Source organism: Sus scrofa, chromosome 8 (assembly GCF_054392235.1).
Source record: "Sus scrofa isolate SSC_HxYL_T2T_F1_AM1 chromosome 8, Sscrofa_HxYL_maternal_Yorkshire_Landrace_v2.0, whole genome shotgun sequence".
In the NCBI taxonomy this organism is placed as follows: Eukaryota; Metazoa; Chordata; class Mammalia; order Artiodactyla; family Suidae; genus Sus; species Sus scrofa.
Window position 1 is genome coordinate 39,813,392 of NC_139390.1, and position 26,002 is coordinate 39,839,393.

A 26,002-nucleotide genomic window follows, 5' to 3' on the forward strand; every position below is an offset into this window, starting at 1 on the left:
GAAAGCCAAATGGCAAGTCCTAGTTATCAGAAACCTGAAGATGAAAATTGGCTTACCTCACCAACGTGAAGGATTCTGGGTTAAATTGTGGCTCCAGAAAAGTCCTTTAAAGAGGTGATGGCTGGCTCAATTCTTATTCAACTCAAAGAGGCTAACAAACACTGAAAACCAAAGAGTTTTTATCCAGAAAGTTCCAGGTAACTGAGTTAAGAGAATTTAAAGCCCTGTTTAAAAATGGCATGGTTGGAGTTCCTGCTGTGGCTCAGTGGAAACGAATCTGACTAGAATCCATGAGGACACAGGTTCAATCCCTGGCCTTGCTCAGTGGGTTAAGGATCCAGCATTGCCATGAGCTATGGTGTAGGCCAGCAGCTGTAGCTCTGATTCGAATCCTAGACTGGGAACCTCCATATGCTGTGGGTGTGGCCCCCAAAAGCAAAAAATAAACAAACAAACAAACAAAAATAGAACAGTGGACTTGGAGGAAAAGAAAAAGATGGAAAAGATGGAGGAGAGGAGGAAGGTTGAGGAAAAAATGACATAAAGTAGCCAATTAATATACATTTGATGAGTAAATGGTGAATGAATCCATGATAGGCTAAGACGCTATCAATTCTTTATAAACTCTTGATTTGGTCTATGTTGAAGATTACCTAGATAATTTAAAAAAATTTTTTAATTCCGTTTTTCCCCTGCAAGTACTGATAGTATTTTAATGTGAAGCTTATTTTTTAAAATAATTATTTATTTAGTGTTTTTGTCTTTTTAGGGCTATACCCATGGCATATGGAAATTCCCAGGCCAGGGGTCAAATTGGAGCTACGGCTCCCAGCCTACATCACAGCCACACTACTGCTGGATGTGAGCAGCATCTGTGACCTACACCCAATACCAGGTTTTTCACCCAGTGAGTGAGGCCAGGGATCGAACCCATGTCCTCATGGATACTAGTCGGGTTTGCTACAGCTGAGCCACAATGAGAACTACTGTGAAGGTTTGTTTTTTGTGGTTGTTTTTTTTTTTTTTTTGGTTGTTGTTGTTTTTTGTCTTTTCTAGGGCCGCTCCCACAGCATATGGAGGTTCCCAGGCTAGGGTCCAACTGGAACTGCAGCCACCAGCCTACGCCAGAGCCACAGCAACGAGGGATCTGAGCCGCATCTATGACCTACACCACAGCTCACGGCAATGCCAGATCCTTAACCCACTGAGCAAGGCCAGGGATCGAACCCGCAACCTCATGGTTCCTAGTCGGATTCGTTAACCACTGAGCCACGACGGGAACTCCCTGTGAAGGTTATTTTTAATGCTTTTAACTTTTCCTTCGCCTTTAGCTACTCCAAGTAAGGTTCATAGCTGACCCATGGAATGATGTTATTGTAAAAGAGTTCTGGTGTCCCTTTGCTTCTATGGAATGATGTTATTGCAAAAGGGTTCTGGTGTCCCTTTGCTTCTGTCTTATCACCACCTCAGTAGTCACACATTGGTCCAGATTATCCCAAATGTGAATAGGTTGAGGAAGGTGGTCTTTGGTAACCTGGAGGCATTAAAACAGCTTCTCAAGTTATGAGTCCTCCCTCATTCCTCTCCAGCATGTGAGCTTAGACTGTGACTGCCTGGTCCATTTGACCCATGAGTTACACTGTACCTTATCTATTCATGGCCGAACAGGGTTATTATTGATCCAGCCTGTGGGCAACCATACCCTGCTGTGCTGCTCTGCTGTAAGCCTCTATTTTTAGAGTTAGGAACACAAGGAATGGAGTGAAAAGGAGAAGGGAATGGGAGAGAGAGGACAGTGGCTCAGCCTTTCTGGGTGGCCCCATCTTAAATAGAAATGTATACTTGCTCATATAAATACCACACTCAGTTTTTCGAATTCTCAAGTCACATTTACGCACTTAAAAATATCTTTATTTCCAAGTTCTCCCGGATGAAGCACAGATGGGGATATCCATTTTACAACACAATTAGAAAATCAACACTAAGGCAAACATTTCTGTTAATCCACAAAAACATTTTTTAGTTTAATTGATGCCCAACAGCACTGATACTTCCAAACCAAGAAATACATCAAAGAAAACCGAATATTCTCTGTGCTAACAGAGAATGCCTAGTAAGTACAATTTAGAGATCGCCCCTGCAGAAGGAAAACAGCTCTTTTCCAAACACAAGCTTTCACTTCTAAAGCCTCCTCAGCATGTTCTAGTGTGGTGTCACACTTCCCACCGCCCTCCCCAGTTATCCTAGGGCATCATATTTCCATCAGAAATGCTAAAGACTAGGATATCTTAAAAAGAATGTTAAACAGCTACTCAGTTCATGCAGGAGGAGCTACCACACTGTGAGCTCCTTGAAGGCAAGACCAAGTCATTTTCTTCACCTCTGATGGCCCACATGGCCTGCTGCTATGCTAACGGGAACTACAAAATGTATTAACTGGAATCCTATTATTGAGTTCATAGATTTATTTTTAAATAAAAGGTGGTCAAAATCTAACTTTTGTTAAACACGTGTGTAAAACTAACTTGATTTAGTAACTTGTAAAACTAACTTGATTTCATATATTAAAAGTTTCAGGAAATGCTTATTTATTTATTTATTTATTTAGTTTGGCTTTTTAGGACCACACTCGTGGCATATGGAGGTTCCTAGGCTAGGGGTTGAATGGGAGCTGCAGCTGTCGGCCACAGCCACAGCCACGCCAGATCCAAGCCACCTCTTTGACCTACACCATAGCTCATGGCAACCTGGATCCTTAACCCACTGAGCAAGGCCAGGAATCGAACCTACAACCTCATGGTTCCTACTCGGATTCACTTCCAGTGCACCATGATGGGAACTCCAGGAAATCTTTTTACTTAAACTGAACTGTATTCTTGAAACTACTTGAGTTAACATGGATGATATAAATGACTTAAGTTTTTCATGTTCTTCTTTCCCCTTCTAAGGAATATTCCACAAAATTTTCCAAAAAAGCAAGTTATTAGCCCCCAAACAAAACAACCCCTCCAATTTTTGTGTTAAATCGTTGTTAAATCGTTTTAATATACTGCTTAAGTTAACCCTTCACTCCTCTCAGAGATACCAGGAACCTTCTACTTTTAGGAGTAGAATATTCTAGTTGGAAAGGACCTTTCAAGAACATTCAGTCCAGGTCCCTCATTTACAGAAAGGGAAACTTGCCCAGAGTCCACTGCTAATTAGAGGCATAAATGAAACTCTGCAAGGGTAGGAATTAACAATGTTTCCAATGTCTATCTAGCACAATGCCTAGCACATAGAAGATATTCAATAGATAATTGTTGGATAAATAGATGACCTAGCAGGAGCTAAGAATGCTCTTCTGAGTTTCCTGCCCAGTCTTTCCAGGGCACTATAGCCAAGCCATAAGACTAGTTTGTAGCAACACACTAAATGGGAAATAAGGATGTGGGAGCCCATGCTTGGAGATGGGCATCTCCAGGGCTGAGTTGATCTCTTGACAGTTGTGGATATTAGGATGAAATTACAATGAGAATCTTCCAGATGCATCCTGGCTTATCACTGTACTGCTATTTTCTAACCTCTAATTTCTAGTCAATCACTCCAGGAGCCAGATTCTCCTGGATGTCTGAACCACTCCATCTCTTCCATTTGACCATAGTAGTAGCAACTGCTTCTTAAGGTCACTGGAATAAGGCATGGCCCAGGGCACTAGAAGGAACTTAATGAAATGTAAACTTTCAAACTTAAACCACTTATAACAACTTTTTTTTTTTAATTTTTGAAGAGGAAAAAGCAAGGAATAGAGAATGACAAATTCCAAAGTTGAAAATGGTTACTGAACTTTCCAGATTTTCCCTACTAGTAGATATGTGAAGTTAAAACTTCTCTGATTCGAAATGCAAATCAAAATTACAATGAGGTACCACCTCACACCAGGCGGAATGGCCATCATGAAAAAGTCTACAAATAATGGGGTTCCCATCGTGGCTCAGCAGGTTAAGAACCTGACTTGTATCCATGAGGATGCAGGTTCAATCCTTGGCCTCACTCAGTGGGTTAAGGATCTGGGGTTGCTGCAAGGTGAGGCATAGGCTGCAGATGTGGTTTGGATCTGGTGTGGCTGTGGCACAGGCCAGAGGCTGCAGCTTCAATTCGACCACTAGCCTGGGAACTTCCATATGCCACAGGTGCAGCCCTAAAATAAAATTTAAAAAAAAATGTCTGCAAATAATAAATGCTGGAGAGGGTGTGGAGAAAAGGGAAGCCTCATATTGTTGGAGGGAATGTAAATTGCTGCAGTGAATATGGAAAATATTATGGAGTTTCTTCAAAAAAACTAAAAATAGAGTTGCCATATGACTCAGCAATCCCATTCCTGACCATATACCCAGATAAAACTCTAATTTGAAAACATTCATGCACCTCTGTGTTCAAAGCAGCACTGTTTACAATAGCCAAGACATGGAAACAACCTAAATGTCCACTGACAGATGAATGGATAAAGAACACATGGTATATATACACAATGGAATATCACTCAGCCATAAAACAGAATTACATAATGCCATTTGCTGCAACATGGATGGATCTAGAGATTATGATACTAAGTGAAGTAAGTGAGAAAGAGAAAGACAACTATATATCACTTATATGCGGAATCTAAAATACAGCGCAAATGAACATATCTACAAAACAGAAACAGAGTTAGAGACATAAGAAACAGACTTGTGGTTGCCAAGACTGCAAAGAGCCTGAGAAGGGAAGGATTGGGAATTTTGGATTTGCAGATATAAACTATTATACGGAATTGGATAAACAACAAGATCCTACTGTATAGCACAGGGGACTATATTCAATATTCTGTGATACACCATAATATGAAAAGGAATATATATATATGTGTGTGTGTGTGTGTGTGTGTGTGTGTGTGTGTGTGTGGTGTGTGTAAAAAAGTGAACCACTTTGCTGAACAGCAGAAATTAACACAATACTGTAAGTTATACTTGAATTAAATAAATAAAAACTTAAGAGTACCCGTCATGGCTCAGAGGTAAAGAACCTGACTAGTATCCTTTAGGATGAGGGTTTGATCCCTGGCCTCACTCAGTGGGTTAAGGATCCAGGCGTTGCCAACAAGCTGTGGTGTTGGTTGCAGACACTGAGTGGATCCCGCGTTGCCGTGGCTGTGGTGTAGGCTGGCAGCTGCAGCTCTCATTAGACCCCCAGCCTGGGAACTTCCATTGCTGCCAGTATGGCCCTAAAAAGACAAAAACAAAAACAAACCAACAAAAAAAAACTTCTCAAAGTGAGATATGTATGCTTTACTCTTATGAAATAACAATGTCGTAACTGTCACCCTAATGAGCTGACAGAATTAATATGCACCAACATGATAGATTCTCTTAAGTTCCTACTGACAATAGCAGCAGTGAGAAGACTCATCTCTAACTGAGCCAATCTCTTCTAGAACCATGGACTTGTTTGCCCGGAGTGTTCTAAACTCAAGAAGTCTGAAAACACCTCTGCTCAGCCGACCCAATTCTCCCCATTCTTCCAGGCCTAGGGGCAGTGACAGTAAAGTGGATGAGCCTGCCCGTGCTGGTTTTTGAGGTGCTTAGATAAGGTGAACAGAGAGGCCCCCTCAATAATTTCATGTACTCTTTGCATTTGTCACTTTGGCAGTTCTTTAAATTCTTCACCTGGAGATCTGTGGGTGGTTTGTAGAATAGTATGAACAATTAATATACATGTATTTAATGGAAAAATATGTAAAATTTTGTACTAATCAGATTCCATTATTTTTTTCTTCCTAAGATGGGACTAGTGATAGCAAGTATTAAAGTTTTAAGAAAATTATATGAGAGAAAATACTTAAAGTGTTATACATTAGCTTCTTTGGGGGAGGGACAAATTAGACAAAAGACTGCCAGTATTTTATTTTCTTGGAAAAAAATACCATTGCATTTTTTTTTTTTTTGGTAAAACTTGGTTTTGTAGAATTCTTTGTGAACTGTACTGCAGTATTACTTATATGTTCTCCAGATGCATTTTCTCTGTCCAACTAAATTATCAGCAAGGCACTGTGTCATACTGCTTCATAACACAACTCAATGTTACCTATTTAAAATGGATGGAAAAGAAGAAGGAAGAAAAGATAAGAGGAAGGAAAAAGGTAGAAGGAAGAAAGATCTGCCCTAGGCTTCTAGGTTTCTCCTGGGCAAGCATCTCATGGGTTAAGTATAAAAGGGGAGCACCTGTCTGGCTCTTTTCAAGTTTCCTGAAGTAACTTTTTTTTTTTCTTTTTCTTTTTCCAAATTCCTCTACCACAAAGTCAATCAATACTGATAAAATGGCCTCAGAGTTTCTGAGGGTTAGGCAGGCCAGTGTACAGTAAGCTAGCAGAGTGAAGAGGAAAGACAAGTAGGAGGGGGATTATTTTCTGAACTGTTTCCTTGATGAATGCATACTACACATATTTTATACCTTGCTCTGGGATCCTGTTGGTTGAAGACCACTCCCCTCTCCCCCAAAAAATGGCAGTTTCTGTTCCAACACAAAAAGAAAGTGAAGCTTTTAGTAATAAAAAAAATTATATTATTTGGGGCTTAAACAATATCAAATGTTTTTCAGCTATAAAAATTTCCTTCTGATGTGTGTGAATGCACACATGTGAGTTTGAGTGTAAGGGGAATCATTCTGTAATTTCACACTTTCTCTGTTAGGAAGAATCTGGAAAAAGTTAACACCAATATTCATCTTTGAAGAAATTCTACCAAAAATATTTAAACCAAGGGGTGCACCTATTGTTTTTCATTAACTTTGTTCTTTTCCCTGCCCAATTCTGCCTTAAACAAATGCAAGTTTTTATGACCTGAGTTTAATTACAAAATGTATTCACTTTGACTTCATGAAGCTATAAACAACCGCATGGTCTAAATAGGTTTTGGTAGTTTCATTTCTTGGGATAAATTCAATGTTAATATGGTAGGTATTTAATATTCCTAACTCTGGAAGAAAACAGTCTAGAAATATTCACACAATATGATCAATTTATTTTGATAAATGTGTTAAGGCAATTCAATGGTTAAAGGATAATCTTTTCAGTAAGCGGTGCTGAAACTACTGGACATTCATAAACAAAAACATGAACCTTAATAAATACCTTCTATCTTGCATGAAAACTAACTCCATAGGGATCATAGTTCTGAATGTAAGAGCTAAAACTATAAAACTTCTACAGGAAAACACAGAAGAAAATCACTGACGTCTTAGGCTAGGCAAAGATTTAAATATGACACACAAATCATAATCCATTTAAAAATGATAAATTGGATATCATCATAATATAAAGCTTCTGATCTGTAAAAAGACAAATCTAAAAAGACAAACAATCTGGGAGAAATATTTGCAGAACATCATCTGATAAAGAATGCGTATCCAGAAAATACAAAGAACTCTTAAAACTCGATAACTAGAAAACTATCCATGAAAAACGGGAAAAGATCTTCAGCCATCTTACCCAAGAAGATATATGAATGGCAAATAAGCACATGAAGAGATAAAAAAAATCTTTAGTCACTTACAGAAATACAAATTAAAACCACAATGAGATATCACCACACAGCTATTACAATGGTTCAAAAAACAAAACACTGACAATACAAGTGCTGGTGAAAATACATAAAGCTGAAATCCTCAAACATTCTGGTGGGAATGCAAAATTACAAAGATACTTTGGAAACAATCTGGCATTTCTTTTTTATTCTTTTTTTTTTTTTTTTTTTTTTTTTTTTGGTCTTTTCTAGGGCTGCTTCCCTGGCACATGGAGGTTCCCAGGCTAGGTGTCAAATCAAAGCTGTAGCCACCATCCTACGCCAGAGCCACAGCAACGCGGGATCCGAGCCACATCTGCAACCTACACCACAGCTCAAGGCAACATCAGATCCTTAATCCACTGAGCAAGGCCAGGGATCGAACCCGCAACCTCATGGTTCCTAGTTGGATTTGTTAACCACTGCGCCATGACGTGAACTCCCAATCTGGCATTTCTTATAGAGTGAAACATATATTTATTTTTAAAAATTTAATTAGAACAAAAAGACAACTTACAGAATGGGAGAAAATAGTTTCAAATGATGCAACTGACAAGGGCTTAATCTCTAGAATATATAAGCAATTTATACAACTCAACAGCAAAAAAGCCAATCAACCAATGGAAAAATGGGCAAAAGACCTGAATAGACTGTTCTCCAAGGAAGATATACAGATGACCAGCAAACACATGAAAAAATGCTCAACATCGCTGATTATAAGAGAAATGCAAATCAAAACCACCATGAGATACCACCTCACACCAGTCAGAATGGCCATCATTAATAAGTCCACAAATAACAAGTGCTGGAGGGGGTGTGGAGAAAAGGGAACCCTCCTGCATTGCTGGTGGGAATGTAAACTGGTACAGCCACTATGGAGAACAGTTTGGAGATACCTTAGAAATCTATACATAGAACTTCCATATGACCCTGCAATCCCACTCTTGGGCATATATCTAGACAAAACTCTACTTAAAAGAGACACATGCACCCACATGTTCATTGCAGCACTATTCATAATAGCCAGGACATGGAAACAACCCAAATGTCCATCGACAGATGATTGGATTTGGAAGATGTGGTATATATACACAATGGAATACTACTCAGCCATAAAAAAGGATGACATAATGCCATTTGCAGCAACATGGATGGAACTAGAGAATCTCATCCTGAGTGAAATGAGCCAGAAAGACAAAGACAAATACCATATAATATCACTTATAACTGGAACCTAATATCCAGCACAAATGAATATCTCCACAGAAAAGAAAATCATGGACTTGGAGAAAAGACTTGTGGCTGCCTGATGGGAGAGGGAGGGAGTGGGAGGGATCGGGAGCTTGGGTTTATCAGACACAACTTAGAATAGATTTACAAGGAGATCCTGCTGAGTAGCACTGAGAACTTTGTCTAGATACCCATATTGCAACAGAACAAAGGGTGGCGGAAAAAAAATGTATACATGTAAGGATAATTTGATCCCCTTGCTTTACAGTGGGAAAAAATAAATTAAAAAAATAATAATAATAAGTGGGAAAAAAATAAATTAAAAATAATAATAATACGATCCATAAAAAAATTAATTGAAGTATAGTTGATTTACAATGTGTGTTAACTTCTGCTGTACAGCAAAGTGATTCAATATATATACACATTCTTTTTCACATTCTTTTCCATTCTTTTTCACATTCTTTTCACACCTTAAGCATATACTTATCATGTGACCCAGTAATCTCACTTCTGGGCATTTACCCAAAGGGAAATTAAAGCTTACATTAATAATTTTTAAAAAACCTATACATGAATATTTATAGTGGTTTTATTCATAATGTCAAAAAACGGAACCAACCCAAATGTCCCTCACCTAACAAATGGATAAACATACTGACACCTCCACACTGTGGAAAATTACTCAACGATAAAATGAACTACTGATGTACACAATAACATCTGTGGATCTCAGACACATCATACTCAGTGAAAGAAGATACATCCTGGAGTTCCCTTCATGGCTCAGTGGTTAACGAACCTGACTAGAATCCATGAGGATGCGGGTTCAATCCCTGGCCTCTCTCAGCAGGTTAAGGATCTGGCGTTGCCAAGAGCTGTGGTGAAGGTCACAGATGCTGCTCATATCCTGAGTTGATGTGGTGTAGCCAGGCGGCTACAGCTCCAATTGGACCCCCTAGCCTGGGAACCTCCGTATGCTGCAGGTGTGGCCCTGGGTGGCGGGGCGGGGGGGGAAGCTACATCCTGTATATTTCCATTTTCATGATATTCTAGAAACAGCAAAATCATAAGAAGAGAAAATAGATCAGTGACTACCAGGGGCTGGTGGTAGAGAAAAGGGTTGACCACAAAGGGACAGCATAGGGAAGCTTTTAGAGTGAGAGAACAGTTCTGTATCTTAACTGTGGTGATGGTTACATGACTACATTTGTTTGTCAAAACTCCTATAACTTTACACCAAAAATAGTAGATTTTTCTGTAGGTAAACAAAAAAGTGAATAAACAATATCTCATGTAAATGTCCAACAACAGAAGGCTGTACAGATAAATTTGGGGCCACTTCACAAAGACAGAAAATATTCCTGTCAAAAAGAATAAGTTAGGTTTAAATGCAATAGTAAGAAAGTATGTCTAAGAGAGAAAAGCAAGTTGTAGAAGTTTAGGCATATGGTGATTCCATTTTAAGGTACATAGGCATGCGTATGCTAACAACCCTGCGGAGGCGAAAAAACAGAAAAAAAACAACAGCTATGAAGAAACATTCTCCCAAAGAGTAAGATATTATGTGAGAAAGTGAATGACAAAGGACTTGCATTTTCTATGATATACATATTATAGCAGTATATTTTGTATTTTCATAATACAAAATCACAGAGATATAAAGTCTTGGATCTTGAGCTAAAGATTTTCCCATAAGAGCACATAATTTAAGTGATTTCCTAACAGATAGTTAAGAGTAGGTTTTAGCAATAATTTGAAATGGAACTGGATTCTGAGCCTAGAATCTGATTTGAAGGTAAGATTGGCAGTTTCCCCTCCAGCCAGCATTTGTGCTGCCAATTAGCAAGCACTTGCCAGGTTTCAAAGAACATTTTATGTAACCAGTAAAAAAAGGCAAACCAACATGGGACATAGCACAGGTACATGAAAAGCAAAGTTTGTTTTTTTTTTTGTTTAACAGCTTCCAAACCTTAAAAGTGCTTTTTAAACATTTATGTTCTCTTGGATCTGAAGTGGTTTTTTTCACAGTACTATGTCTAATTTCTTTAAAACCACAAATATCCATTATAGGCTAAAAAAACTCTTCTTGGCCAAGCAAGGCAAGACAATCTGTGATAAACATGACAACAACCAAACAGTGAACATAACATTACAGTTCAATCAAACCCTGGGAAATGCAGATCTTAAATATTTTCTTGGAACTTTCCACTTCCATGTAAGCCAGATGTGGAAGTTTTTGTGAAGACTGCATTCAGTGAAAATAAAATGGCAGTGCCATAGATTTTATATAAGTGTTGGCTAAGGTTAGGCTTGGAGTGTAACATTCAAAAAATTTAATTGGAAACATAAATTGACTCCTCAAAAGTCACATCGTTCCCAAAATTCTCCTTAATGAGAACAGCATGTTGAAGAGATACTTCTGAAAAGAAAAATGAATGTGAGTCTAGAAAAATTCCCTCGTTCTGATTTACTGAGCTATCTACTGGCCTTCGCTGGAGTCCATTAACAGAACTCTGTAGATGTAGTTGTGGTTGCTCCACCCTCACCCCCTGGGGTTGGCCAATCTTCTCATGAAGAGGTCCCAGAGACCATGCAATCTGCCAAAATGATGTCACCTTTTCTTGGCCCATTCTCGAATGTAAGGGAAGATGCATTTTTTTTTTTTTTTGGATACAATTTTTCAGATTGATAACTGGGCTCCTCTATATATCCTTACAGATGTTCAAATGTTCACAGAAGAGCTTGTTTTCAATAGCTTTCATTTTTAAGAGAGTCTGGTTTTAATGAAAACAGGTTTGAGTGGAGAATTTTATGTAGTATTCATGGCTATGTCCAAAGCCTCTAAGTCTCCTCCATTATGAGTTTTACTCTAAGTACAAAAGGATATGAGAAAGAATATAGGAAAGAAAACTCTAACAGAAAGAGAATATATACTTCTAGTATTTTAATATTGACAAAAATATTCCTTGAAATAGAATTTGCATTCTGAGATTTCCTGCTACAAAAACCATAGATTCTTTATTCTGCCACCAATGGTGGTTTGCGAGCTCTTGTCTGCTCTTTTGAGAATTCTGAAAAGCTCTTCTGTATTTTTCACTTGCCATTCCATTAAAGAGGAAGATTGGTTGTTCCTTAGAGGAAACCCCATTTGGAATCAGAGTCTGGCTCTCAGGCCATGACCTAAAACATATACCATAGGTGTTCAATAAATGTTCACTTTCCCTTTCTCACGCTTTGCTCTTGACTCTCATTTCTAATCCACCTTATATATCTGATTATCAGATCTATCAAAACAAGAGCCTTAAAATACCAGTCTCATCAGATAATTTCCTTACTCAAAATTTTCTAATGGGAATTCCTGTTGTAGCTTAGCGGGTTAAGAACGTAACCAGTATCCATAAGGATTTGGGTTTGATCCCTGGCCTCCCTCAATAGGTTAAGGGTCCAGCATTGCCACAAGCTGTGGTGTAGGTCTCAGATGCTGCTCGGATCTAGTGTTGCTGTGGCTGTGACGTAGGCTGGTAGCTGCAGATCCAGTTCGATCCCTAGCCCAGGAACTTTCATATGCCAAAGGTGTAGCCATAAAAAGAAAAAAATTTTTTTTTCTAATGGCTCCCAACTGCACACAGAATGTAGTCTGAACTTCTCTTCCTGGCATTCAAGGCCTCTGTAATCTGACTCAATTACTTTAAGATTCTCTAGCATATTTTAAAGACAAATTTCTAGCAGACTATTTTTTCTTACTGATTCCTGTCTTTATTTTATTTTTGTTTTTTAGGGCCACACCTGTGGCATATGGAGCTTCCCAGGCTAGGGGTCTAATCAGAGCTGTAGATGCCAGCCTACACCACAGCCACAGCAATGCGGTATCTGAGCTGCGTCTGTGACCTACACCATAGCTTATGGCAATGCTGGATCTTTAACCCACGGATGGAGGCCAGGGATCAAACCCGCATCCTCATGGATACGAGTTGGGTTCATTAACCACTGAGCCACAACGGGAACTCTCTGATTCCCGTCTTTAAATGGTGAGCTCCTTCACTGTCCTCAATGCAGGAGAATTGGCTGCCCCACCCCTGCTCTGCTGGACCAGAGTAGCCATAGTGATGGCTGCCACATTATTAGTGCCTCCTGAATGTCACGGAGTTCCTGCATGGGGCCTCATTTCATCATGGTAACAACATGGCCTTGTAAAGACGGCACTTTGATCCCTGTTCTTACAGATAAGGAAATTGGGACTCAGTGATACTGATGTAGGACCATGTTGCTGTTACAAAAGGGTGAAATGAGATTTTCTCCTAAGACTATCTGACTTCAGAGAGGCTGCTTTTTTCCTGGCTCTGTCCCGCCTTCACCCATCTCTTCTGCTCTGAACCTTATTCATATTTATCTTTGGCACTGCCTGTTTCACACTTAATATCCCTCTGTTTTGAACAGTTAATTCCATGGTTCCTTTGGGCTTACCTTCCCAACGTGGCGGTGAGAGGGCCGTGACATCACACTACTAAGAAAGCACCTCCATCAGCCTCTAACACCCTGCTATGGACAGAGCAAGGATGCAGGAGTGAATGTGCCCTGAAATCCTATGTATACATTCTTTTCGAACTAGATTCCACCCTTGCCCTGGCTTCCTACTTCTGTTAATAGCACTGTCACCCTTTGTGGAGTAATTGGCATCGAATGAAGAGTGTACCTTTATATCTTCAGTCCATGTAACTACCAGGTGGTGTGACTCATAAGAGTGTGAAGAGGGAGGTGAGCTTGACTGTAATATCAATTGTCTAGCATTAATGACACATTGAATAAATGGAGTTTAGTAAATCATACAAAGAAGGATCTTGATTTATAAACAATCCACGTTGGAATTTGATATTTTTTCTCTACGCATACCTCAATTTCATTCATTTCATATCAAAATTTAATTTCCGATAATGTAATAACAATGAAACAACTTGGATTCTATAATGTTTCAGTATGGAAGCTTACTAGTTTGAAAAATGGAAAGCATATAGCTGGTTTAACATACATAATTTACTCTGTGTTGGCTGAACATTTTTTTTTTTTTTTGATCTTTTTTTAGGGCCACGCCTGTGGCATATGGAAGCTCCTAGGCTAGGGGTCAAATCAGAGCTGCAGCCTGCCAGCCTAGGCCACAGACACAGCAATGCCAGATCCAAGCTGAGTCTGGGACTGACACCACAGCTCATGGTAATGCCAGATCCTTAACCCACTGAGCAAGAGTGGCGATCTAACCTGTGTCCTCGTGGATATCAGCCAGATTCGTTTCCACTGAGCCATAACGGGAACTCCTGAACATTTCCTTTAAATGCTCTAAACTGCACAATGGTAAGTATCTCTGTTCTTAGGATTCTCTATCTTTTCTATAAACCACTGCCACATTAAGCTCTTCCAGTGGATGCTTCTTCCTCATTGCCTCTTAAGAGTATGTTCACTGTGGACCCTCCAGCACTGCCAACAAGCATTTTGTGCTTTTCAAATGATTCATACCTTACTATTGAATCTGTAAAGGATCTTTACCAAGAGTGAAAATGATAATTAATTTTGAAAATAGAGGTTAAAAGATGTTACGTTTGTTGATATAAAGTCTTTTGTGAATAACACAAAAGCCTTGCAGAACCTAAATAATTATTCAGGTTTTGGATGTGTATTCATTTCCCTTATTTGGTGAAAAAAAAAAAAGAGAGAGAGAGAGAGAGAGCAAACTACAGGGATTTTTCAGCCTATAAAGCTGCTACCAGATATATTCTGTTACTATTTTCATAGACTTTTATTATGTGGTCTTTAGGCAGCATATTCATGCCAGCTGGGTGGACTGGAATAGAAAACACATCTCTGAGAAGAAGCTATTATTGGGTCAATAATACGCTAATTAAAAGGGCTTATGCAACCATCCACAGGATCCTCCAAAAGCAGAGGCTTATTTCTAGAACCCTTAGTGCCACTGCATCTTATGTTGTCCCTTATAGTTTTACGGATGCCTGAAACATTCTCACTGATGACGACAGGTACAAAGGTGTGGGTGAACCTGGTGGATTCATGAGGCATGTTTTACACTTAATAAGGACTTACAATAGATTTGATGGGTTTCAATGGGGTCAAGCTGCTCCAATGACATCTCTATGCAGAGTCTATCAACATGCCATTACACTGACCCACTTACAACACCACTTGTACACAGTCAAACCGCATTTCAATCAGGAGATGAGATGTTCTCTGTGAGTAGCTACGTGAAAAACTTGTGTACCCTGGTCTGGGACTTTGGGGGAAGTGTAAGAATTTGGTTTTGCAAGAGTAAGTGTTGGGTGAAGATGAGAGACACAAAGCGAATCTGCCTCTTTGTCTTCTGGCTTTGAACATGGAAGCCGCTCCTTTTGTACATGTGGTTTAGGGTTGGTTGGATGTAGCTCTTAAGAAATACACAAAGTATTGCCTTAAAAGCTGTGCTTCACTACTTTAAGTGTAATAAAATTACTTGGAACTGGTGCTGTCAGAATGAATTTTACTTTTGTTAAGTGCTCCTCAGCACAGCTCCGTTTCCCAGGCTTAACCCAGCTCTTCGTTTCCGTCCTCTGCTGTCCCTAGGAGTTCCCTTATGATTAGATTTGTCCTCTTCTCAACATAAATGCATGGAGCAAAAGACACTCTGCTTTGTTAATATAAACCGAGGGACAAATAGGCTGTGTCAAAAGAAAAAATGTGTCTCAGATATACTTAGAGCCAAGACCTGGTCTCACAGAGTTGGAGAGCACTTCCAATGACGTCTGGGCCCTTTGGTAATTGATAACTCTGATGTGGTTTACAAAGCTGGCCTTGGTTGGACTGTTACATGATTGTCTCTCATTCTCTTATATGCCATGGCAATGAAATTGCCATCGATCCCTTAACCCAAATGCGGAAGAGCATAAAATCGCTGCTCTGGTTCTAATAACCTGATATTACCGACATTTATTTCTACGTAGGTAGTATATGGCTTCTCCTAAACAAGTAAACCCAAATGATCTGAAAACACTGGACTCTGATCCCCACGTGGCCACAATCAGCTAGAACTGAGCAAGTGTCCCTTGTCCCTGTGATATGACTCGGTCCTTAGCATATTCCTGTTACCTGTCATCTGGTCCCCACAGGCATTTGAATTTGCTACCTCTGTAGAATTTAGAGTAAGAAACATTGCACAGGGCCTTTACTATCCTACATTTTCCATGTTTGTATAAATCAAACCAAATCCGGCTTTTGTATAGGACTAATTGAAGGACACCACTGAAGGCATACATATGTTTGAGAGTTGATGGGGACAGAGCAGATGGAAAAGCATTAGGATTGGTAAAATTACCAAGGTATCTTGGTTCCTTTCATCTCATTTCTAGGCCTCAGTTTTCAAGGAGTCTGTAAGTGTCTGATTCACATCATTAAAAAAATAATAAAAGTCCAGAAAAAGCACAATGCCTTTTTATGTATGTTACTTATCAACTGGAGCTCACCAAAGCACTCCTACATGCCACGTGGATAAGGGAGTTAGTCCTAATATTTAGTTAAAGAGTATTCTGATGCTCATGGCAAGCCATGAAAAACAATAACCACCACCACTACTGTCATCTGCTTACCTGTGTGTGTTAGTGTTTTGGCAATATTTTGCAATTGTTGCTGCTCAACAATATCCACATGCTCCTTTCTATTTCCTAGTGTCCTTTGCATTAGGTTGCCCACATGACTAATTCTGGGCAACCTGAGTGAACACTGCTTGTGTGATGTGCAGGCTGGTATGGTCAGGTGTACGTGCTTCTTGTCTGCGTTTCTTCTTCACTCCCTCTCTCCCTTCCTCTCTACTCCCTCGCTCTCATTCGTCTGCCTCAAGTTTAAGTCAGCAGTGCCTCAGGACAGAAGCATTTGGGTCCCTAAATCACTACTGAGAAGAGAGGTGCCTGACCCATGTCAGATTTTATGTGAGTGAGAAATAAACTTCTGTTATATTAAGATACTTCAATTTCATGGTTTATTTGTTATCACAGTGTAACCAACACAAGAGAGACAAATGGGGTGCCAAAGCTGACATAAGACTAAAACTGTCATCTATAATGCATAACTTCAAATTTTTGTATTTATCAAAAGGCCTTAATTTATGACAAGCATCAGATTACGCTCATATTAAATGTATGAATTTTAAGTGCTTTGTTGCCATTACTGATTGTTTTTGATAACTGACAAGTAACACACATAAATACGCAGCAGGGTTTCTCTGGACTTGATTTTTTTAATGATATTGATATATTTTAACTTATAAAATATATTTATACTAATAAAACACTAATACATTCTGTTTCAGACATCAAAGATCCACACAAAATTCTTGTGGAATTAAAAGGATTAACACACTCAAGGCAAGCCATTTAAAATAATAAATGCAATGACTACCACCACTTTTTAACCACCTTGTAATGAAAAGGATTCCACTTCTAAAGTGTCAGAAAATCACAAGACTAGAGGTTCCATAAAATAGACTAGACTATCAAGGTTCTATAAAACAATAAGATTCAATAACAATAAGCTCAATACTTTCCTCTTTAGAACGAAAGCAAAACCTTGAAGCAACAAAGACATTGAAACCATATCTACGAAATTCATGCTACCCACTGATTTCACATTTTGCTAGGTGTAACAGATAGGAAGAATCAGCAAAAGCTGTAGGAAATCCTTAAAGAATAAATCCTATTATTTTTAATTTAGCTCTTAGAAAAGAGGCATGAGGCTATTAACAATAGAACCCCCTTCTAAAATAACACTGTAATAAATCACTTGTACTGAAAAAGAAATAACAGAACTCCCAATAGACATGTGAAACTAAAACATGTGATCACACTCCCATGGCTCAATTCCGCGTGTCAGGATTGCGAAACTATCTAGAATAGTTACCTATTTCTGAGTAATAAACTACCTCAAAAATTAGAGGCTTAAACAATAATAAGTATTTATTATCTCACAGTTTCTGTGGATCAGGAATTCAAGATGGCTTAGCTGGGAGGTCCTGGCTCTGTGGGGTCTGCTTCCAAAATAGCTCATTCAACTAGGAGCCAGTTGGTACAGAGTGCGGTAGAGGCTTCGGTCCCTCACCACATGGACCCTCCATGAAGACAGCTCTCAAGACTGAGTGACCTCATGAGGCGATGGCTGGCTTCCTCAAGTGGGGGTGATCCAGGAGAGAGCAAGGTGGATGCTGAATATCTTTTATGACCTTGCCTTAGAAGACACACTGTATCACTCTGTTATGTCTGCAATATCCTACTGGTAAAAAGGTTTACCTTTTCAAGTGGGAAAGGACTACACGAGCGTGTGAATATCAGGAGGTGAGAATCATTGGGCGCCATCTTGAAGGCTGGCTACCACACACTTCTCTTCAAAGAGGAATGTCTCATCCATAAATAAACATGTAGGCACCTGTTCAAACTGTGTTTTATCAGCTGAGAGTAAAATGTCTCTCCAAATATATCCCCCTTGATCATGCTTTTCAAAAACTGTCATGTTTGGGGAAAAACACTGGAGAATTTTCACGAAGACCTGCCTATTCACAAAAGGACAGGTTGGCCTCCAAACTTTGGACTTTCCCCTGGAAAGTAGGTAGTCAAAAAGAATCAGAAACATCTTGTTGACAGAGCAAGTCTGGTGTTCTTCTTCTTATGTATTGATATTCAGTTAAAACAAAGAAACTTTTCAGCTTGGTTCAACACATCAGGTACTTTTCCTTTCTCAATCCAAAAAGAAGAAAAGTATGTATGGACTTCCTAGAAATTGGAACTTTAAAGCAGGATCGAAATATCATCACAACAAGTAAATAAAATAATGTGCCCAGGAAAACATATGGAAAAAGTTTCAGTACAAGACAAAATATTCTCGGGGCGGGGGGGGGGGAATACTCCACTTATTAAATTACTTTCCTCTTTATTTTTTTCCCAACTAATTTTTTTTTTCAGCTGAACAGTTTATCCTAATTTCCTCCTTTTACGAAACTGTCATAATGGAGTCCCAGCATCACTCTGAGCTGAACGCCTTCTTGGAGGAGCCTCTTACAGTCCCTTCTTAGGATGACAAAACCGCCATCCAAATGCAAGGTTGAGCCCAATCTTCTCAACTTGAGGTATTTAGGGCTTATTCTGTCTTTTGGAATATGGAAACCAAAAAAGCACCTGGACTTTATGTGAGTACAATAATGGGTCAATAGGCACTATTTCTAAAAAGAAATACCACCTCACCATTCCTGACTGTGGCAGTGGGGTTTAGCTATCAACAAAAAAAACCTCAACTTTATTATAAATTAACTGACTTCCCATTGAAGGAAATTACTGAAGACAGGTGCGAGAGGAAAGGAAGCTAGGACAACACCTCTGTCAAGCTCTGCTTCAAAATGCTGAAGACAACAGCAGATCGGCTGGAACTAGGGAAGGCACTGTGGGGAATCAGAGGAAGCCTGTGTCAGTGAAGAGAGAAGTAAAAGTGATGGCTTTGAGCCAAAAAGAGGCTGAAAACAGATGGTAGCAAAATTAAAGCATCTGATTAGGCTGGAGATCTTAGGTGGCTGTCAACTAACAAATATAAATGAACGGGGGATGGGGGGGTGGAGGGGCTTGACACACAGGAAACAGTATTGAGAAAAGAAGCCAGTCATGCTTAACTCTTGAGTATTGTTGACCATGCCACTGTGAAATTCCTGATATTTCCAAATATAGATTAATTAAACTGAAGCAATATAAAGTGAAAAAATAATAATTATCTAGAAGAAAGTTTCGAGATAATTATGATAAAACATGGGGGGGCTTGAGGGGGAAAGATGTTAAGGTATACTAGAGCTTATCTATCCTGTTGAAGACAAAAAGCAATTTGCTAAACAGTATTACTTTTAACACAGAATTATTTTAATACGGTTCTATTTTTCTATATACAAAATAGGTAAATATGGCATAGAAAAAGCTTGGTTAGGACACACACCAGATTTTTGAAGTGGTAACTGAGGGAATATTTGTGCTCTTCTGTAATTATTTAAATTTTTTCATTTAAAAAAAAATCCTGGAGTTCCCGTCATGGTGCAGTGGAAACGAATCTGACTAGGAACCATGATGTTGCAGGTTAGATCCCTAGCCTCGCTCGTGGGTTCAGGATCCAGCGTTGCTGTGAGCTGTGGTGTAGGCCAGCAGCTACAGCTCCGATTCGACCCCTAGCCTGTGAACCTCCATATGCCGAGGGTGCAGCCCTAAAAAAAGACAAAAGACAAAAAAAAAGAAAATCCTTTTGGAGTTCCCTTTGTGGCTCAGCAGTTAACGAACCCAATTAGCAGGCAGGAGGACATGGGTTTCATCCCTGGCCTTGCTCAGTGGGTTAAGGATCCTGCATTGTTGTGGCTGTGGTGTAGGCCAGCAGCTGCAGCTCTGATTCAACCCCTAGCCTGGGAACCTCCATATACCAAGGATGCAGCCCTAAAAAGCAAAAATAAATAAATAAATAAGTTTAAAAACCCTTTTTAAATAACAACTTTATTAAAAAATAGAAACTTTTAAAAATAGTAAATTTCCCAAAATATATTTACAAAATATGGAATCCCTTCTTTTGTGGATCGATATGCTGATGATATGCTTCCTGCATTTTGTCAATAAAACATTCAGAGTTCCTGTTAGGCAGCCTGGGAGGTTGCTGTCATCTCCCTTCAAGAAAGAACTTGCCTTTGAGCTGGAAGGAATGCAACTAGTAGACAACCTTCAGCTGTCACCTGCTGGCATCCTCCTCCGCTTCTGAGCCCAGGCCAAGGTCACACTCCTCCTGGTTCTACCAGCCAACGACTGAGGATGGGGAGGCATGATCGCCTAGAGCCTGGTCATTTCCTCTAGAATCTCCTCTGACAACCTCTGCTCCCAGGTCCCCCTGGGTTGGTCACGTCTTTGTCAGATATGCACCCAGATCTGAGGCTCTCCCTCCCTAGTCCTGGGTCCGTCTTCTTTCCTTTCACAGCTGTCAGATCTACACATGAGCCAAAGACTTTCCCTGCTCAGTTCTGCTCTCCTCCCCTCCCGCCTTTATCTTTCAAAGCCATTACCAGGTACCCTATACAGCCCTTGCATTTCTACCCCTGTCTCAGCACCTGCTTCTCAGAGGGCCCAACCAACACAGATATCTTTGGGAGGCTTTATACACTTTACAAAGGACTTGCTTTTTTTCTGAGAACGCCTCTCTCCATTGTCACTCCATAATCCCCTGCCAAGCTTTGTGTTTTTCATTTGGCTTTGTCCTGACACTACTGGCTGTGTAGGGAGCAGACACATGATCCAAGCTATCCCAATGACTACTGTAACCAGTAACAAATTCTTCCCAGCTTTCCCTTTATGATGTGTGTGCTAGCTCAAGTAGATTTCTCTTGCATCTAACCATAATACATAACTAATGTATTCAATGTCTGTGTCTCTCATTTCCAGTATACTCATGCACTGGACTTTTATTTTATGGAGGCTCCTGAAAGGCAAGCTGAAAAGAAAGTATCCATAAAGAGAATATCATTTTCGGAGTTCCCATCGTGGCGCAGTGGTTAACAAATCCAACTAGGAACCATGAGGTTGCGGGTTCGATCCCTGCCCTTGCTCAGTGGGTTAAGGATCCAGCGTTGCCGTGAGCTGTGGTGTAGGTCACAGAGGCGGCTTGGATCCCGTGTTGCTGTGGCTCTGGAGTAGGCTGGCAGCTGCAGCTCCGATTAGATCCCTACCCTAGGAACCTCCATATGCCACGGGAGCGGCCCAAGAAATAGCAAAAAGACAAAAAGAAAAGAAAGAAAGAAAAAAAAAAAAAAAAGAAAAGAAAATGTCATTTTCCCAGGGATTTCCATCAAAAAAATGACAGGTTTAGGCTTTTAAAGGTTTGATACCAAGAAATGCAGCTTGGCTTGAGCACTGATTTTGAGTTTGGAGACCCAGTTACAAATTCTCACTTTGTCACTAACTGGGTATGCGTCACTGGGCAGGCCACTTCATTTTCCTGGGGTTAGCTTTGTGATTTATAAAATGTGGGGATTTTAAAGTAATGTATTTCTAAGGTCCCTTCCAACTCAATAATTCAATGATGTGCTATTTTTCCAGAGACTATAACAATGTCTGACACTAATAAATATTTTTCTGAATTGGATAAATTAATAAGAAGTTATGAATTTAAGGATGCTTTTGAGACTTTAGACACAAGTGAATGAAAATATTTAATTTTGTGAGCAAAAGGAATATGACTTATTTTCCTTTCTTCTTTAAACTCTTCTGTAGTTTACAGAATTTTTCCTTTCTTCCTGCTCCAGCCCATGCCTCGTCATCCGAGCAGCCCTGTCCCTGTCACTCCTCTCTCCTGCTAACCCTGAAATCAAGCCCCTTCCATCCTTCTGTCTTACATCAGCTTTTCTGAGCAAGTAGCAAAGAAATAAATACAAATATTGTATTTATTGGTTTACTGTCTCCCCCAGCTAGAAAGCAGCTCTAGGAGGGCATGGGTATTTGTCTGCTTTGTTCACTGCTGTGTCTACATTACTTAGGAGAGTGCTCTGCACTTGGAAGGCACTTAACAAATGTTTGTTGATTGAATGAAGAATGAATGAATGAAGAGTAATTCTAAATATGCAAATGTGGAGTTCCTGTTATGGCTCAGTAGTAACGAACCCAAGGAATAAGGATGTGGGTTCGATCCCTGGCCTCACTCAGTGGGTTAAGGATCTGGTGTAGCTGTGAGCTGTGGTGTAGGTAGGTCACAGACACAGGTCGCTCATATCCTGTGTTGTGATGGCTGTGGCTGTGGCATGAAGGCCAGCAGTTGCAGTTCCGCTTTGACCTCTAGCCTGGGAACTTCCATATGCCGAGGTGCAACCCTAAGAAGACATAAACAAACAAACAAGGAACTGTCCTTCAGAAAAGCTATTTGGGGAGTTCCCATGGTGGTACAGTGGAAATGAACCTGACTAGGAACCATGAGGTTGTGGGTTCAATCCCTCACCCTGTTCAGTGGGTTAAGGATCTGGAGTTGCCATAAGCTGTGGTGTAGGTTGCATACACAGCTTGGATCTGGCTTGGCTGTGGCTGTGGCTGTGGCTAGCAGCAACAGCTCCAATTAGACCCTAGCCTGGGAACCTCTATATGCCGCAGGTGCGGCCCTAAAAAGACAAAAGCCAAAAACAAACAAACAAAAAAAAGGTATTTGGGCTGGAGATTTAAATGTGAGGATGTGAAAAGGGCATCTGTCATTTTAATAGGTCAGGAGACATTCCAGCAAGGACATGAAACAGGTGAGGGAAGGAGCCACTCTATCACTTTCTAGGGTCGTGCTCTCGGTTTGAACACAGTCCCAAACAACAACAGCCACAACAATAACCCCTCCCCATGGAAGAGACAATAGCGAGTACGAAGGCCCCAGTGAAGCAGGAGCAGTTCAGCCTGTTTAGGGGACAGGTGGAGGCCCAAGGTAAGAGATGAAGGAGGCGAGCCCAGAGGGAACATGGCAAGTGGGGCTTGTAGGTCGCTGAGGAGACTTCAGCTTTCACTCAGTGAGTGAGGCGAAAAGCTACTGGAGGAGTTTTTTGTTTTTTTTCTTTCTCTTTTTCTTTTTTTTAGGGCCACACCTGCAGCACATGGAGGTTCCCAAGCCAGGGGTCCAATCAGAGCTGTAGCCGCCGGCTATGCCAGAGCCACAGCAATGCCAGATTCAAGCCGCATCTGCGACCACAGCTCATGGCAATGCCGGATCCTTAGCCCACTGATCGAGGCCAGGGATCGAACCTGCAACCTCATGGTTCCTTGTCAGATTCGTTTCCGCTATGCCGCAAGGGGAACTGCCTAGAGGAGATTCTGAGCAGAGGTGTTACGCGGTCTGAATTAAATTTTAAAAGGCTCATTTTGGCTGCTGTGATAAGATTACAGAGGAGCAAAGGCAGGAGCAGGAACACTGGTTTGGAAATATCATGCCTGTTAGACAAATGTCCCACAGTCTTTCCAAAGCTATTTAGCCAAATTTGGATCCACTGTGACCTCCCCAGAGTCCTTTTTTTTTTTTGTCTTTTTAGGGCTGCACCAGCAGCATATGGAAGTTTCCATTCCAGGCTAGGGGTCGAATGGGCCTACACCACAGCCACAGCAATGCCAGATCCAAGCCACGTCTGAGACCTACACCATAGTTCACAGCAGGGCTGTATCCTTAACTCACAGAATGAGGCCAAGGATCAAACCTGCATCCTTATGGATGCTAGTCAGATTAGTTTCTGCTGAGCCACAATGGGAACTCCTCCAGACTCATTTCTTTCACCTCTTCTTCCCATCTTCAAGACTAGCACCACTTGACCCAATCTAGACACCTTCTCTTATGACCTAAACCAGGCCCTGTTGACACTCCCCGCTAGGGACCTTTGGAAGCTCTCCCCTCCTCTCCATCCCATTGCAATGGCTCAGTCATCCTCGGACTGCACTGTGACAGTAACCGCCTCGGAACAGTCATTTTTTCAAGACCCAAATGAGAATGCAATGGCCCTCAGCTGCTCTGACGCCTCACTCCTTAGGAAACAAAACTACTCTGTGTGGCAGGTCACACAAGCCCCTTCAGGAAGTAGCCTTATGGCTATTCGCACAGGGCACTCACTCTTCCTTCTCATGTATCCTATCATCCCGCCTTAGTAGAAAAGTTGTTCAAAATTCTCCAACCACAGAGATTAGAGTTTATTTCCTTTTCTCGTTCTTCCTCCTCCTTCTTTTTCACTTTACAAAGCTCCCTCAGTGATTCAGGGCAGCCAGGATTAGAATAACAAGCTACCACATTATATGCTTACAGTTTGTCCCCACCTTAGACAGGGAGTCCAACAGGAGGCAAGGGTATTTCCTACTGTCATATTTTTTTTTTATTTTTGTGAGCACCTAGTGCATCCACCTGTCTCCCCACCTTGATTCCTACCTCTACTCCCTCAAAAAAAAAAAAAAAAAAAAAGGCCCGCCTTGGGTCTGGGATGAGCTATATGAACTTACAGCGCACTTAGTACAGAGCTATACTACTAAAAATAAACAAAGCTGCTGTAAAAAAAAAAAAAAAATTCAGCTAAAGAGTCTGCCATTTGTACTCCATGGACAGGAGCAGGATGACAGCCAGGCTGTTCCCAGTGGCAAAGTTTGTCCCACTACATCACAAAAGAGGGCTCAATTTCACAAACGCTCAGGTTACCTGGAGAAGAATTCAAGCAAATTTATAGCATTTTACTTTTTTCCTTGTACTAGATTTTACTAACACTCTTGCTTTCATTGCATGCCTCCTACTAGAATTCTTATTTGTTTTATAATGTGGCTACTTATTTCTTAGTGTTCAGTGACATGTAGTACTGTTATCTGCTCTTCTCACTCCATAAATACAAAACAGTCACTTCATTCATCAAGGCTATTTGTGTTGTGTTGCCTGCTATGCCCTAGTATTTCATGGCCAATATATTTACTAGATATGCAATTTAGCTCTGAAAATGTACTTTTGAATGTTAGTAAATATTACCATATATCCAGAGCTTATGATTTCATACACTCTACACATATATATGTGTGGGTGTGTGTAAAATATCTTTTCTCACTCTCCGTATAATGAAACATATTTAAAATTTTATTTTTCTGAAAAATTTCTTGTAAAATCAGATTGACTCATGTATCTGCACGTCTTATATTCTGCCAAATAAAGAATTTTTCTTTGTGGGATTAGTATACAATACCTGGCACATGTATAGTAGGTACACTTATTAAATGAAAAGCACTTATTTAATAATTGAATGAACTTATCTAATTATTTACATATTTTTGCCTTTTTTTTAATAAAAAAGTCCATGACTATCTCAGTGTATGTTCCCATTAACTAAGAAAAACTTTAACATGCCCTTAAATGTTCTTCATAAACAAATTCTCTCATGGTTATAATCTAACTTCTTAAAATATAAGTTTACTAACTGTCCATGGGATAAGAAGATCACAGCTTTAAAGAGCTAGAAGATCTCCCAGAGATCATTTAACTGACTATCCCATTTTAAAGATGAGGAAACTAAAGATCAGAGAAGTCACTCAACTATCCAAGGTCACACAGCTATTAGGGGACAGAAGTGGGACTGGAATCCAGCTCTATAGATTTTCAATACAATTTTTATTTCTACTCTACTATGT

At 40.1% G+C, this 26,002-nt stretch overlaps 1 protein-coding gene across 5 annotated transcripts in view; it reads right to left on the reverse strand.

Moving 5' to 3' along the window:
* SCFD2 (sec1 family domain containing 2) overlaps nt 1-26,002 on the reverse strand; it is a 430,084-nt gene that overhangs the window by 164,293 nt on the left and 239,789 nt on the right. Inside the window, exon 6 of one of the 5 annotated variants that reach the window (XM_084972018.1) lies at nt 3,754-6,528. The exons of the other annotated variants lie outside the window; for them this stretch is intronic. Within the exon in view, the coding sequence (XP_084828144.1) occupies nt 6,452-6,528 (77 nt within the window). The 3' untranslated portion in view covers nt 3,754-6,451. Of the gene's footprint in view, nt 1-3,753; nt 6,529-26,002 lie in introns of those variants that run through there. 5 annotated transcript variants of the gene reach the window in all.